Source organism: Furipterus horrens, unplaced genomic scaffold, assembly GCF_987537825.1.
Source record: "Furipterus horrens unplaced genomic scaffold, mFurHor1.1.pri manual_scaffold_3, whole genome shotgun sequence".
Classification (NCBI taxonomy): Eukaryota; Metazoa; Chordata; class Mammalia; order Chiroptera; family Furipteridae; genus Furipterus; species Furipterus horrens.
In genome coordinates, this window is record NW_028327173.1 from 64,633,267 (window position 1) to 64,650,261 (window position 16,995).

The 16,995-nt window shown below is 35.3% G+C and overlaps 1 protein-coding gene across 1 annotated transcript in view; it reads right to left on the minus strand.

Moving 5' to 3' along the window:
• COL24A1 (collagen type XXIV alpha 1 chain) overlaps positions 1-16,995 on the minus strand; it is a 295,110-nt gene that overhangs the window by 55,824 nt on the left and 222,291 nt on the right. The window contains exons 41-44 of the mRNA XM_090268285.1: positions 16,926-16,982; positions 14,664-14,717; positions 2,154-2,207; positions 1,989-2,042 (exon numbers count right to left, since the gene is read on the minus strand). Coding sequence (XP_090124411.1) covers positions 1,989-2,042; positions 2,154-2,207; positions 14,664-14,717; positions 16,926-16,982 — 219 coding nt within the window. The remainder of the gene's footprint in view (positions 1-1,988; positions 2,043-2,153; positions 2,208-14,663; positions 14,718-16,925; positions 16,983-16,995) is intronic.

The following is a 16,995-nucleotide window of genomic DNA, read 5'->3' on the forward strand; positions in this document are numbered from 1 at the left end:
TTAGTTAGTTAAATAAAATTTATCATATATTACTTAACTTATAAAAGGTTTTAAAGGCTTCAATAATAATAGGAGTTAGGAAATAAAGTTTCTAGTGGTTGGTTCTACTCGTAACTAATTCTGTGATATTGGGCAACTCAAAATCTCTCTGGACTTAAATTTCTTCATCTGAAAAATGAGTGGATTGTCCACATGATTTAAAAAGGCTATTTCCATATCTAAAAAAAAATTAAAGGTTTTCAAAACAACGATGACAGTAATTGGGCAGGATGCACTTGGTCAATGATGGTGTCCCTAAATAATACATAGTCAATGATTATTCTTGTAACAATGATTACTATTTTAAATTCTAAGAGGCCTTCTGATGTAACCTTGGACTGCATGCAAGCATTGTCCTAAGTAGGAAACAACGAGTTCCCCTGGATTACATAGAATTTAAACCATGGCTCCTCAGTACCCTTCAGCTTTGCTATCCAGGAAGAGCTGACCATGTAGGCTGGATGTGCAGTTGTCTAGTAAGAATATTTGATTTTCATTGGCATATTTTCAACAGATACTACTAAACATCAAAAATTACTTCTTTAAAAACATTTAAAAAAATTACTTCTTCCTGAGATATGTCTAAAAGAAAAAAGAAAATATCAAGACTATAAAAGTACTAATTATAAAAGATTAGTGATTTTAAAATCAAACCTTGGCAAAGCGTTTACACGCTTAGGCACCTAATGCAAATATAAGAAAGTCCTGGGAAAGCAATAACATTTTTCTAGGTTCACAGCCTTTTCCACAACATTTCCCATTTGTGGTATTAAAATTTTTTTTAAAATAATTTACCTATTTGTTTATTTATTTTATTTTTAGAGAGAGGGGAAAGGAGAAAGAGGGGGAGAGAAACATCACTGTGAGGTTGCCTCTCACTCGCGCCCCCAACTGGGGACCAGATGTGCAACCTAGTAATGTGCCCTGACTGGGAATTGAACTAATGACACTTGGCTCGTAGGCCGACGCTCAATCCACTGAGCCACAGCAGCCAGGGCTGTTGTGGTATTAAAATTTTTAAGTGATTGAGACAAATGCCTTCTTTCTCTGCTTTTTTTCTTGTTAAGACTTGCCTTCAGTGGGATATTTTTATTTGTTATTTATTTGTTCTTATTTATTAAGGAACCTGACTGGGAGTTACTAGGTAGATGTCATAGTTTCCAGGTGAGCGAACACCTGTGTCATATCAGATTCAACCCAATTTTACTATTATTCCCACAGTGGGAAACACAAGTATGGATGAAGGCTGCTTAAAAAATTAGGAGAAACATGGTCTCAAATTCATTACATTTTTTCTGTTCTCCCATAATTAGTTGTTAAAATACAGTACCTTTTCTAAGAAGTTAAGTTAAAATGAGAATGCCATGAAACGCAGGGCAGCGATTAACTAACGGTACAAGTGATAAAGCCAGTTGTTACACACGGTTGAGGCAACAATGATCAGTGCACAAAGAAAGAGATGGCTAAATTCAATAAACCAGCAGATTTTTTCTTTGCTTGATAATAAATAATTGATTTGTCACATGGAAAAATATGTTAAGCCAATTGTGAGTCCCTGTCACACAAACTTCATCTGCCCCTTCCCTACTACAACAACTAAGTAGCTGTGACTGATGTGTTTTCACTCTGCAATGCAGGTTTTAAGGCTTGTGGTATTTTTGCTTGAAATCTTAAGAAGAGACAGTTACTTAGCAACAAACATAGGCAACTCTCACAAAGCCAGAGTAGGCTGCTGGCAAAGGGAAGTTTTGATGTCAGCCAAAACACATAAATTAATCAATAATCATGTTTCAATACAATTACTGACGAACACCCTGTTTAGAACCCTTCAGTGATCTTTGCTCTGGAAGGATGAACGAGCATTTAATGACAACAATCAGCAACCCCTTGTGCTTCTGCTTTCTCAAGCAACAATACATTTCAAATTGCCTTAAGCAGTATCCACTTACTTCAGATCCTCTCTCTCCTTTTAGTCCTTGTTCACCTTGGTCACCTGGCTCACCCTTTAATAGAAACCAAAATAGAAATGACGGAAGAAGTAGAGACCAAATAAGCTATATTAACTTTTTTTTTTTTTTAATGCCAGAATGACAAAGAATGCTTTCAGAACCTACGGGAGACCCTTGTTGTCCAGTGGTGCCTCTCGGTCCTGGTACACCCACATGACCCTAGGAACAGAAAAGGTGGTGTTATTAGAGTATATGCAGACATGTAACTTAGAAAATAGGGTAGTATCATTTCAAACAGTAAAATATTTTAAAATTCAATTTAAATATCATAGAGATTATGATTGTCTCTTGGAAATAATATAGACCATAATAGTCATTAGATAGTATGTGACTGAGAAAAGAGTGTTAAATTTTGGTTATATTTTGTTTTTTCATGTAGATTAATGTAATGGGTTGAATGGTGGCCAACCAGAAGATGTCCATGTCCTAATCTCCAAAATTTGTGAATGTGATCACATTTAGAAAAAGGGTCTTTGCAGATACTGTTAAATTAGGATCTGAAATGGAGATTATCCTGGATTATTCATCATGTGGGCCTAAATCCACTGACAAGTGTCCTTATAAACAGAGAGAAAGAGAGAGAGAGAGAGAGAGAGAGAGAGAGAGAGAGAGAGAGAGAGAAACAACAAAGGAGAGGCTGTGTGAAGAGAGAGGAAGAACTGGATTAATGTAGCCACAAGGGACATTGTCAGCCACCAGAAACAGGGAATTGCCAGAATGCCAGAAGTCTAGCTTAGAGTTTAGGGGGGGAGCATTGCCCTGCTGACACACTGAGTTCCAATTTCAGGTCTGGAAGAGTGAGAAAATAAATTTATGCTGTTTTAAACCACTGAGTTGATGGTTATTTGTTATGGCAGGCTCAGGAAACCAATATAGCAAATAAAGAAATAAAAAGTTTGAGAACAAATTTCTTTTTTCAACATATTCCCACTGTATAAGTGTGCTATGGTGCGCATTATTACAAACTAAGTTCATAGTTTTTTGGATAGATGTACGGGGTTAAAATCTGGGAGTCATTGTTGTATACACTGTCTATAAATATCAAATGACTCTGACATTCAGCAATCTGTCATCATCCTAGTTTTCCTAAGAAGGAATGCTGACCTACCACATTTCCCTTTTCAAGTGTGTAAACACAAACTAGCAACAATCCAGGATCATTTCAGGTGACAGTTATGCATGAAGAATTTTGCATGTAATCTCTTCTATCCCCTTCCCTACTGACCTCTTCACTTCAGATATTTTTCTTCCTACTCTCTGTTTATTAGAGAGAAAAATAAACAAACATAGGAAAGACAGTTTTCAGGCTTATCTCCTTTTTCTGGCCTAGGAGAAGGGACCGCACACATAGGCTAACAATATTTATTCTCGCAGGAAGATCAATTGAAGCCTTCTTGTTTGCATTCTGTGAGGCAAATGTTTATGGTTTTAAGATTCAACTTCCTGATAAAGGAACTAAACCCTGTTTAAGGAAGTAAACAGTGGCTTGAGAGAAAGACTAGTTTGGAAAGCTTTCTATAGCACGTGGCCATAACTAGAGAGAAAACAATTATAACACGTGACCCTCATCAGCAAAACATAAGCAGAGTCAGAAAATAACAGAATCAGAACAATCAATAGACAGCTTGGTATAAGTAGGTATGACTGTTACAGATCACTTACCAAACAGGGCCCAGGAGAGAAGTGACTGGTAAAAAGCAGGAGTTACAGGGTAAAGTGAGTGAGCATATGAACAAAGTACAAAACTCGGCTATGACTTTGCCACCGCTCTTGTCTGTAGTTTTACACAGAGCTTTTAAAAATAAACACAGAACAGCCAATGTCTCTCTTGGCTTTGAGATGTCTGGATACAAATCTCAGAAAAACAAACTTGCTTTCTAGGAGTTTCACTATAATTCTTCTGGTCCTTTCCATTCCAATAAATATTGATAATGTCTATACTTTCTGTATGGTGAAAATTAAATACATTGAAGTAAATATTACTATAAAGCTATATAAGGAAGGTTATGGGAAGTGATTAATTTTGCGTGATAATATTAGGTGGGAGCAGTTGCATGGCTGAGGGGAGCTCGGAGAAGATTTTAAAAAGGAGGTGATGATAAACTGAATCTTGAAGGATGAGTGTTTCAGGCAGTTGAGTAAAAGGAAGACATTCTGGCAGAGAGAATAGCATAGAGAAATAAATGAAGATTCTTCTGACAGAATATGTTAAATGAAAAATGGATTTGAGAGGGCTAAAACTAGGCATAGGAAGTCTACTTAGGAAACTATTAAAATAATTCAGGCAAAAAATAATGAAAGCCTAAACTAAAGTAGGGCAAAGTAGCGGGATTTCAGAGATATTTAAGAAATCAAAAGAAGTGACAAAATTTAAGAGATGAATGAATAGAGATAGGAGAAAGAGAAAGGAGAGGAGAGAAAGACAGAGGAGAAGAGAAAGAGGGAGGAGTGAGAGGAGACTAGGAGGATTCATTTACTGGTTCGGATATCTGGGTGTCTGATGGTACCATTTGCTGACCTGAGGACAGAAAAAAGAGGAGGATCAGATTTGGGGAGGGTGATACTACTACTGTATAGGACATACTGAGTTTGAGTTGCCTATGATGATGTTCAGTGCTAAGGAGTGAAGGTCAAGTGAAGATTTACTTGTTATTTTATTGTATGCAAAAAATTCTATGGCCTTTGTCAAACCAAAGTAAAAAGGAATTTGAGATAGAACATAATTTATTTAATGGTTTTCAAGTTCAGCCTGACTTAATTTTGGGTGTCTGTGTGATTCTGCTCATACGATTAAAAGTGACTGTTGACAGTATAATATGCTTATTCACACTCTCAAGGCTTAAATGAATTTATCTTGACCTATGTGATGTATAGGTGGCAGCTATAATTTACTGTATCTGTTTTTATACTGATTAAATGTTCTCGTTCTGCATGTCTTCCAAATGGGATGTTGATGAGACAGGGGCTATATCTGGAATGTCCAATGTTATAGTCATGGCACCTAGCTCTGTTCCTGGTCTATGGTAGATACTCCAAAATACACTTGCAGAATGACCAGATATTTTATTATACATAAAACATGAAATGTATCATGTATAATGATGCCTAGTTAAGTATTTTTTGATGATAATGAGCAAGACACTTGACTTTTGTAATTTTCAGTTTCTGCAAGAGGAAAAGAAAACAAGGAATGATGAGAAGGATTTAAAATAATTTCCAATTGTTCACAGCCAAATGGAAGCAAAATATACATTATCCATTTCATTTGTTTCTCCAACAGCATAATCATGTGTTTACCACAATTGTAAGAATATTTATGAATGTTAAATAAAGTGTTTTTTAAAAGTTGGGTGATTACTGAACCCCAAAAGGAATGAAGTATTAATACACTCTGCAACACAGATAAAATTTGAAAACACTATGTTAAGTGAAAGAAGCCAGACACAAAATAGTGTATGATGGCTGCACAATATTATAAATGCACCACGTGTCTCTAAATTGCACACTTTAAAAAGGTTAAAATGAAAATTTTATGTTATATATATTTTAGCACAGTATAAAAGCTTAGTGATAATACAGTTTACTAGAGTGAAATAAATGTACATACAATATATAGAAAAGGAGAGGACATCAGAGAAATGGTAGCATAAGAGATCCCCTTAGTCTCTTCCCTTGAAGTTTCAACAATCTGAACTATAGCTTATAAATTTCAACAATCTGAATTATAGCTTATAATTCAACAAGGATTCCCTGCTCAATGCACACCACACCTGAGAGATCGATGCATTGAAACATCCAAAGGTGGCAAGTGGGAGTGAACGGGAGAGGTGAGAGGGAGAAGCACCGAGCCGAGTCAGGGACACAGCCCTACAGCCTGGAGCTCATGGTAGGGCTCATTCCAGAGAGGGGTGGAAGCGGTTGTGGCTGACATCCCCTTCCACCAGGGGGAGCAAAGAGATTTGGTGGGCATGCCTGCAGGAGTGGGCAGCATGAACTGCTGCTGAGTTCACTGACTTGGGCAGAGATGTAGTAGAGCAGCGGCTGTGGTCATGGTTGTCTGGTGGTTGGCATTTCAGACAGTGAAACAAAGCCACAGAGCCTGGCCCCCCGTGACCCAGAGCTCGCCTCCCTTTGCACTTAAGGTTGGACTGCAGAGCACATTATCTGCAAACCCAAGAACTGGTACTAAGGATTCACTTTTTCCTTAAGCAAAGTGTACACTCTCTGACTGTTCCTGAGGTAAGGCGCAAGGATACTCTGCGGAGCCTGAGGGCACCGTTACCAGGAGGGCAAAGCTACTTAGAAGGCGATCGGGTTACCCCAAGCCTTGACCCCCATGCATCATGGCTACACTAATGGCAGCGCCTGGCTCTAGGGGATGGAACTAGATTTTGGGGGTTTGGCGCCCTTTCACCAACTGCATTCCTCTGTTGGGTTGGCCCCCTGGGACTGGGGCGACTGGATCACAGGAAGGCACCCATCTAGCATTTCCCACCACCCTGCAGAAATCTGAAAAGCCAGACAAGTGCAACTGACCTTAAAAAATTGTGATTCAGTGCCACCTACTGGTAAGCAGTAGAATTCTTTGTGCCAATCTATTAGAAAAGGGCCATTCATACATACATGCCTAGACAGAGAAGGGGTCTGGGAAATACCACGAATAACCAAGATAGTGAGGCAGCTCAGAAAGAAAATGAAAGACTTCCAGAAAATAAACTTAAAGACATGGAAGTATGTGACTTAAATGACAGAGAATTAAAGATTGCAGTTCTGAAAAAAAATCAATGCGATGCAAGAAAACAGATAAGCAGTTTAATGAGCTCAGAAAACAAATCAACAAACAAAATGAGCATTTTACCAACGAGATTAAAATATTAAAAAAGAACCAAACAGAAATTTTGGAAATGCAAAACTCAATAAGATCAAGATTGAACTAACATGTGTAGGAAATAGAGCAGACCAGATGGAGGAAAGAATTAGTGATACTGAAGATAGAAATCTAGAAATGATGCTGAGGGAAGAAGAGAGACTTGAGCATAAAAAAATGAAAGAACTCTATGATAACTATCTGACTCCATCACAAAGAACAATATAAGAATAATAGGCATACCAGAAGAAGAAGAAAGGGAGACAGGAACGGAGAGCCTATTCAAAAAAATAGTTGACAAGAACTCCGCAAACCTATCTATGGAAAGAGCGAACAAAGGAAGAATTCTTATGGTTAACTCATGACTAAACTGTTGGAGAAAGAAGAAAGTAACCTATAAAGGAAAGCCCATGAGATTATCGTCAGACTTCTAAATAGAAATTCTATAGGCTCAAAGAGAGTGGAACCAAATATTTAAACTACTGAAAGATATTACCAGCCAAGAATAATATATCCAGCAAAGTTATACTTTAGATATAAAGAGAAATAAAGACTTTCAAACATCCAGTAACTGAGGGAATTTATCACCAGAGGACCTGGAAATACTCAGGGCTGTTGTACATAAAACAAAGAAAAAAAGGTCACGAAACTGCGAGTAAGATCACCAACAAACTTACAGCATAAAAAGGGATAATTTGTGACAATGAAAATATAAAAGGGGAGGAAATAAAGGTCTGAATTTGCAAAAGAGAAAGGAGATCAGTCACATTAAAAAGAAAAAGGGCCACTGTATATATGAAACTTATAAAATAAACCTAAGGATAACCACACACAAAACCCGAAAACTGAGACATATAACTTAAAAAGAGAGGCAACAGAGGAAAGAGGTATGCAAACCACAAAACAAAAACAATAGACTGAAGCAGAAAGGAAAAGAACCAGTGGGGGCACAGAGCTACCAAAAAACAAAAGACAAAAGGGCTATAGGAAATCCCCATACATCAATAATCACCCCAAATATAAATGGACTGAATTAATCAGTAAAAAGGAACAGAGAAGCAGATTAGATCAAAACCCAAAACCCAACCATATGCTGCCTTCAGGAGACACATCTAAGCTGCAAAGACAAGGACAGTCTTAAAGTGAAAGGGTGGAAAATGATTCTCCAAGAAAACAGCATCCACAGAAAAGCAGGTGTAGCCATCCTTATATCTGGCAAAATAGATTTCAAGATAACAAAGGTAACAAGAGACAAAGATGGACATTTTATAGCAAGAAAGGAGGCACTACATCAAGAAGACACAACACTTCTCAATATATATTCATCCAATCAGGGAGCACCAAAATATATAAAGCTGCTACCAACAGAAGTAAAGGGAGAAACTGACAAAAAACAATCATGGTTGGAGACCTTAATACTACATTGACAGCTCTAGATGGATCATCCAAACAGAAAATCAATAAAGAAATATTGACTTTAAAGGACACATTATACCAAATGTAAATAAATGACACTTAGAGTCTTTCATCCCAGAACATCAGGTTATGCATTCTTCTTCAGTGCACATGGAACAGTCTCAAGAATAGACCATAAGTTGAGTCACAAAGCTAACCTCAACAAATTCAAAAAAATTGAAATCATACCAAGTATATTCTCTGACCCTGATTCTTAGACATTAGAAATCAACTGAAAAAAAGAAGTGAAGAAACCTACAAATATATGGTAATTGAACAACATACTACTAAAAAATGACTGGGTTAAAGAAGAAAGAAAAGGTAAGGTCACAAGATATATAAAGACAAATGAGAATGACAATATGATATATCAGAACTTCTGGGATGCTGCAAAAGCAGCAATAAGAGGTAATTTTATATCATTACAGGCCTGCCTACCTCAGGGAACAAGAGAAATCCCAAGTAAACAACCTAACATTACATCTTAAAATAAACTAGAAAACAAAGAACAAATGCAACTGAGTGTCAGCAGAAGTAAGGGAATAATAAAATATTAGAGCAGAATTGAATGAAATTGATAACAAAAAGACTATACAAAAAATTAATACAACAAAGATCTGGTTCCTGAAGTGATTAATGAAACTGACAACCCCCTGGCTAGACTCACTAAGGAAAACTTATAAACAAAGTCAGAAATGAAAGAGGAGAGGTGACCACCGACATCACAGATATACAAAGGATCACACTAGAATACTAAGGAAGACTATGTGCCACCAAATTCAATAACCTAGGAGAAATGGATAAGTTTCTAGACATATATTACCTTCCTAGACTGAATCATGAAAAATTGGAAACTAAATAGATTGATCAGTGGTGAGGAAATTGAAACAACCATCAAAAACCTCTGAAAAATAAAAGTCCAGGACCAGGAGGCTTGCTAGTGAATTCTACCAAACATTCAAATAAGATTTGGTACTTACCCTTCTCAAACGGTTCCAAAAAATTTACTATGAGACAATACTTCCTAACACATTTTATGAGGCCAACATAACCCTGATATCAAAACCTGGCACAGATAACACACAAAAGAAGAAAACTAGAGACCAATATTTCCAATGAATACAGGTGCAAAAATTCTAAACAAAATACTAGCAAATAAAATACAATATATTAAAAAAATACATTACTATCAAATGGCATTCATTTTAGAGGCACAAGGTTGGTTCAACATACACAAATCGTTCAATGTAAAACAGCACATTAACAAATCAAAGGATAAAAATAATATAATCTTATCAACAGATGCAGAAAAAACATTTGATAAGATACAATATCCATTTATGATTAAAACACTAAGTAAAATGGGAATAGAAGGAAAGTAGCTCAACCAAATAAAGGCCACATGTGACAAACCTTTAGTTAATATCATACTCAATGGTAAAAAACTGAAAGACTTTTTCTCTGAAGCTAGGAACAGGATGAGAATGTCCCCTCTCAACACTCTTATTCAACATAGTTCTGGAAGTCCTAGCTAGAGAAATCAGGCAAGAAAAAGAAATAAAAGGCATCCCAATTGGGAATAAAGAACTAAATGTCAATTTTTGCAGGTGACATGACTCTGTTTATACAAAACCCTAAAGACTTCACCAAAAAACTATAGAAACAATAAACAAATATCCGTTGCAGGATACAAAATCAGTGTATGTAAAATCAACTGCTTTCCTGGATACTAACAATAAAATTTCAGAAAAAGAAATAAAAACAAACAAACAAGCAAAAAAACCAATTCCTTTTGCAATTGCAACCAAAAGAATAAAATATCTATGAATAAGTTTAACAAAGGATGTAAAATACATATATAGTGAAAACTACAAAGCATTACTAAAATAGATTAAAAAAAGACAAAATGGAATAAAAAGATATTCTGTTAATGGATTGGAAAAATCAACATACTTAAAATGGCCATGTTACTCAAAGAAATATACAGATTTAATGCAATCACCATCAAAATCCCAATGCAATTTTTTAAAGAACCAGAAAATAAAAAAGTCATCAGATTTATAGGGAACCATAAAAGATACCAAATAGCCAAAGCAACCCTGAGAAAAAGTGAAGCCAGAGGTATCAGACTGCCTGAGCTCAAGTTATACTACAGAGCTATGATAATCAAAACAGCATGGTATTGGCAGAAATACAGACACACATACTAATGGAACAGAGGTGAGGGCCCAGAAATAAGACCATATGCAATTTTGTCAAAGGAGCCAAAAATACACAATGGAGAAAAGAAAGCATATTCAGAAAAGTGTGCTGGGAAAATTGAAAAGCTACATGTGAAAGAAACTAGATTACAGTTTGTCTCCCTGTACAAAAATAAATTCAAAATGGATCAAAGGCCTAAATATAAGATCTAAAACAATAAATCACACAGTAGAAAACATAGGTACTAAACTTATGGACCTTAGTTATAGAGAACATTTTATGAATTTGACCCCAAAGGCAAGGGAAGTGAAGGCAAAAATAAATGAATGGGACTATATCAAACTTAAAAGCTTCTGTACAGCAACAGAAACTGACAACAAAACAAAAAGTCAACCAACTGAATGGGAGATGATAATTGCAAACAACAGCTCCAAGAAGAGGTTAAAATATTTAAAGAACTCATACAACTCAACACCAAACATACAAACAAACAATCTGATTAAAAAATGGGCAGAGAACCTGAACAGACACTTCTCCCAAGAAGACATACAAATGGCCAAGAGATACATGAGAAGATACTCAACTTCACTAGCTATTAGGGAAATACAACTCAAAACTACAATGAGATACCACCTCACGTGTATAATAACAAGTGTTGAGAGGTCACGGAGAAACAGAAACCCTCATTCACTCCTGGGGGGAATATAAACTGGTGCAGCCACTATGGAAAACATACAGCAGTTCCTCAAAAAATTAAGAATAGAGTTACCACATGAAACAGCAATTCCTCTTCTGGGTATCTACCTGAAACACTTGAAAACATGTATTCCCAAAGATATATGTACCCCTATGTTCCTTGCACCACTATTCACAGCGGCCAAGATATGGAAACAACCACAGTGTCCTTTGATAGATGATTGGATACAGAAGATGTGGTACATATATACAGTCATACCTTTCTACTCATTGGTTTCAGAACTCAGCAAGCCTCTACTCATTGCATTTTGATAAGAAAAAAATGTTTCAGCACTGGCACTTGCTCGGAACTCACTGCACTTGCTACAACTCGTACAAGTTACAATGCCAACCTGCAACAGAGAAAATGCTTCATCACTTGTCACTTGCTTGGTTAGCATTGGTTTTGGCACTGATCACAAGTTTCGGAACAAATTAACAATGAATACTGAGGTACCACTGTACTATGGAATACTACTCAGCCATAATAAGAAAAGATGAAGTACTGCCATTTGGGACAACATGGATGGGCCTTGACAATATTAGGCTAAGTGAAATAATTCAGTCAGAAAAAGCTAAACCAGATGAGTTCATACATATGTATGATATAAAACTGAAACTCCTTATAGACACAGACAAGAAGGGAGTGAAGGTAGTAACTTGTAAAGGGGAACAAATGTAGGGTGACTGAAGACTATTTGATTTTGGGTGGTGGACACACAATGCAATATACAGATCATGTATCATAGAATTATATACTTGAAACCCATATGATCTTATTAACTGATGTCATCCCAATAGATTTAATAAAAAATAAAAATACTTAATACAAAATAAAACAAACTTCTCTACAAAGAAGAAAAGCAAACATTTAAAATATAACCTGAGCCAACTGACCTGGAGCCTGCACGATCCTTCCCCATGTGGGAAGGCCACCCTCCCCTCCACACCCCCACTCTTATTAGGGTTTTCTGGACCCAAGGGTAGGTAGGACGACGACCATGTCCAGCTTGAAGCAGCTAGAGGAGCTTGAGATCTTCGCCCATTGTCCTTTACAAGATTACAAAGGGTCCTAATATTTGAGAGGGGGGGGATAGTTAATTTTTACGAACCAGGGGTATGGACTTGGGGGGGATTGCTGGGGGGGGGGTGCTGGGTGGAGGGGAGCAAGGGGGAGAAAATTGGAACTGTTGTAACAATATAATCAATAAAAAATATTTAAAAAAAATAATAAAAAATAAAACTTTATGTATCACCAAAAAATAAAATAAAATAAAATAAAATATAACCTGAGGCTTCGACAGAATCATCTAACTCCAAATAAAGCATAATTTTCCTATGTGAATCAAGCTTGTTCTTGGGAAAACTTGGCAGGGAACAAATGTGAATATTCATGACTTTGATATTCCCAAGCAATATAATTATTGTGGTTGTCTGGCGCAAGGTGACTGTTTAGACTAGAATCATCAACAAATGGTAAAATGATCCCTACAGCCCAAGGACAAAATAAGACAGAATGGAATTGAAAAAGAAAGAAATATGGGGGGTCAAACCATTACATGACACATCCACAACTGAAAACTTCATCAGGAGTATTTTTGAATAAGGAAAGAGAATAGATTCCAAAGTGCATCTAGGGAAAAGTTTTCCTCTGATGAAGCATTTCTGAAGAATGTATGACTATCCAGAATAATGGGGCCAGAGTTTTTCTTCTGCTAGCCAGGGAAGAGACTCTTTTCTTCTTCCAACAGAATAGTTAACTGTTTGCCAGTAAATATGCTGATTTAGCTACCTAATGGGTTGTACTTGGCAGAGGCCAAAAGAAGATATTGCAAGAACCTGATTTTTCTGAGAATGTGTGGAGAAGTCACAGAAAAAGCTAGGGAAGTTTAAGAAGCTTCTCAAATTATGTTGGAAGCAGTGGGGTGGCAACACGACCCAAAGAAAAGGCAATTTTAAGTAAATCCCCTGGATTCCTTCGGTTAGGAAACACTTGTAGATATAAATGTTATATAAATTGGAAACAGAAGAGGGTCATCACAACAATTTTACATACATTTAGGGCCACCTCCAACAATTGCTTCAAAGAGAGTTTGAGGAAGTAAAAGTTGATTTTTCAGATTTCAGGATTGAGAAAATCAGTTTATTAATAATAGTTATCTATCTACTAGCTATCCATTCAATCTGGCTAAGTCTTCATTTCAGACAAGTTCACAGAAATTCTGAATGAAAGAAGGTTATGTTGGATCAAATAGCCCATCGATTCATTATTTAAAATGAATTATGTTTATGTATATATGATATATGTACTCTTATTTACAGGCTTAGAACAAGATATTGTACAAGGAAAAAAGAAGCCATATTCAAAACTGGAAAGCTAAAATACCTGTAACTGAAAAATAATTAGCAACAGAAGATGGTAAAATATTTTTGTTACATAACTTCTATAAACAATAAATATAGGATTACAGGAGAGGGAAAGATTGCTGTTAGAGTGTGTCAGGGGAAAAGGTAGTTTGAATTAGATTAGAAAAAATAGGATTTTTGTAAGTAAAGATTACATAACTGAGAATATTGTGAGCAAAGAAATATTACAGAAAGTTTAAGAAGACAGCAGGTTTTGTTTAGGAACTGACATTGCTAACAGAAAGGGAAGAGATATAAGGCAGGAATACAGAATATCCTCAAAAAATTGTGCTAATAAAAATGACACAATAAATGCTACGGATAGTCTGATTTTGGCTGATGAAGTTGGTCTCATAAAATCCTTTTATGAATGTATGAGGGTAAGAATTGACATAAGGTTTGAGAACATAATGACATCCATTCATCCATCTGACAGCTTTTTACTGAATTCCTACTATACACCAGGAACTTCATGTTCTAAAAATACCAGGAATTTCATGTACTAAAAATTGGGGATATAATAATGAAAAAGACAGGCAAGAGTCTTATTCTCATGGATTCTAAATTTTGGTGGTGGAAGATGGATAATAAACAAAAAAAAAATAAATAAATGTTTGAAGTAAGATAGTATAGATAGTATTACATATCATGAAGGGAAACTGAGTAATAAGGTGTAAAGTGATGGATAGAGAGGGCAATCAGAGAAGGCCTCTCAGGAAGTAACATTTTAGATGGCATCTAAATGATGAGAAGAAAGCAGCCACGGGAGGAGATGAAGATGATTCTGCAAAGAAGGAATAGAAAGTACAAAAAGCTAGACTTCTTCCAGGATCAAAAACATAAGACATTACTAATGATCTCAATGATCATTATTTTCATTTGAAACTGAGCAGAACAACAGAGAACCTTATTCAAACTTGGGAGCAAGATATGAAATTTGCAGTAATTACCTTATATCCCTCTGCTCCAGGCTCTCCTCTCTCTCCTTGTTCCCCCATTGGACCCTACAGAGACCACATGCAAAAACAATTTCTCAGCTGAGTCTAAAAATTTGTAAATGCAGATGATACTGTTAGTGTGGATTTTTTCCTAAAAATATTAAACCAAATGTATAATAAATTTATTTAGTTCTATTAAATAATTGCAAAGGACTGCATCTCAATGACACCAAGAACATTATAAGCATTGAATTATTTAAAAAGATTCTCATGGTTCTGCTAGGAAAACTATTTAAAAAATGAAGTACAATTAAATACAAATTTTCAGAAATGGGGATGGAAGGAAACTTGACTTTGGGTGGTGAACACACCGTATAATATACAGTTGATGTATTATAGACTTGTACACCTGAAACGTATATAATTTTATTAAACAATGTCATCTCAATAAATTCAAAAGAAATAAAAAAGTAACCTCAAAATAGTATTTAACTTACATAAATGATATTAGACTATGGAAAAATATAAATTTTCAGATGAATAAAGCATGATCTCAAAATTAATTTCATTCTTAATGTCAAGATGATTGAAAAAGATTTAAGCAGGACCACTCAGCTAATTAATTCCACTAATTAGAAAAAATTTACATTTAATTATCTTTTTAAAATATCTAATAGCTAATCCTCTTTACTGTTCTTAATCTGTGAAATTTAAAATTTTTGATATAAATTAACCCAATAAACATTGCACTTATTAATTTTAACGCTTAAGCTCACACTTCTAGTTTTTAAAAAGATTTCTAATATAAAATTTTTGCTATAAGCTGTTCAAATGACCCAGTCTAAAATACACTTGAGAAAAAGCAATGATCACATACCAGAACCTATTGTCTGAAAAGAAACTCAGATGGAAATTAGTTGGGAAAAACCATAAAACTTACTATGAACCATTAATTGATAAATTTTAACTTATGCCTTTGTGGATAAAATACACATAATGTAAAAACAATGATCTCTAACTCTGCTTTAATTACTTAGAATATTGTTAGTTTCCCTCCTGTCCCATGCCTACTAGTTAAAATAATCATTGTTATGTTACTTTTAATATGTTTATTAAATTTCAGTGACATTCTTTGATCCTGGCACATCTGAATTTGGGGGGAAAAGCACTACTATACTCTACTTGCCCAGATTTTTCCATTTGCTTTTGTATTTTTGCATTATTTTCATATTTTTCCCTCTCAGAGGTTTAGAGACCTTAGAACACGTTAAATAAAGAATCTTATATATTCTTAAAAATAAGTTTGCCTCTAGGTATACGAGATAGCTTGATTTAATCATAAAATTTCTAGAACCTTTCCTATATCTCAAACAATGTAAAACTTTCAACCATTTCCAAAGAGCCAGTTCAAAATACCAGGAGTGACTTTGTATTCTGACCCTTCTGCGTTAGGTTCCTTTTATTCTTTCAACCAATTATATTTATTTCTGTCAACTAAGCATTTTTATTTTATTCAATTTACTACAACACCTGCTTTTCAAAAATCATGGGCAGTTAGCCCTTAAAATGCTTAATTAGGAATCTGAATCTGTAGACCAGTGATGTTTAAAAAGTATTAGTTCTAATAACTGGTTAGCTGAGTCTCGAAGTCATTTGCTGTCCGTACACTACTATATAAGAGGCTACAGATCAGATTTTTAAAAAAATACTTCAGAAATAAATCTGCATTTGATGATTAAACAAATATCTACCCTAAAATTTCTACAGTATGTAATTTTTTAAAAATTAATTTAATTTTTTAGAGAGAAGGTAAGGAAGGGTGAAAGAGAGGGAGAGAAACATTGATGTGAGAGAGAAACATTGATCAATTGCCTCTTGAATGCACCACAACCCAGGCATGTACCCAGACTGAGAATTGAGCTGGTGGCCTTTCGCTTTGCAGGACTACACCCAACCAAGTGAGCCACACAGGTCAAGGCTACAGTATGTAAATTTTAAATAATCTCTATAAAAGTTGTTATCATGCATTTAATGCTGAAAGTTAGATTTAGAAAGTCATTGTGTTAAATGTATATATTGTATGGAAGAACTCGACCTGGATATAAATAGTGTTCATATTTAGATTATGTGCCATAAATACTGCTCTCCTATAAAAATCATATTACAAAAATAACAAAATAAAACTCTTTGAAAGGATGTGACTAATGTTGTGAATCTATTATAGTAATTGCATTTTATCTTGAAACATCAAAATAATTTTAGAAAAAGACCTACTGGTTCACCTCGAGGCCCAGGTGGTCCTAGGATTGTGTTGTCTTCTCCTGGGTAACCCTATAATGATGGT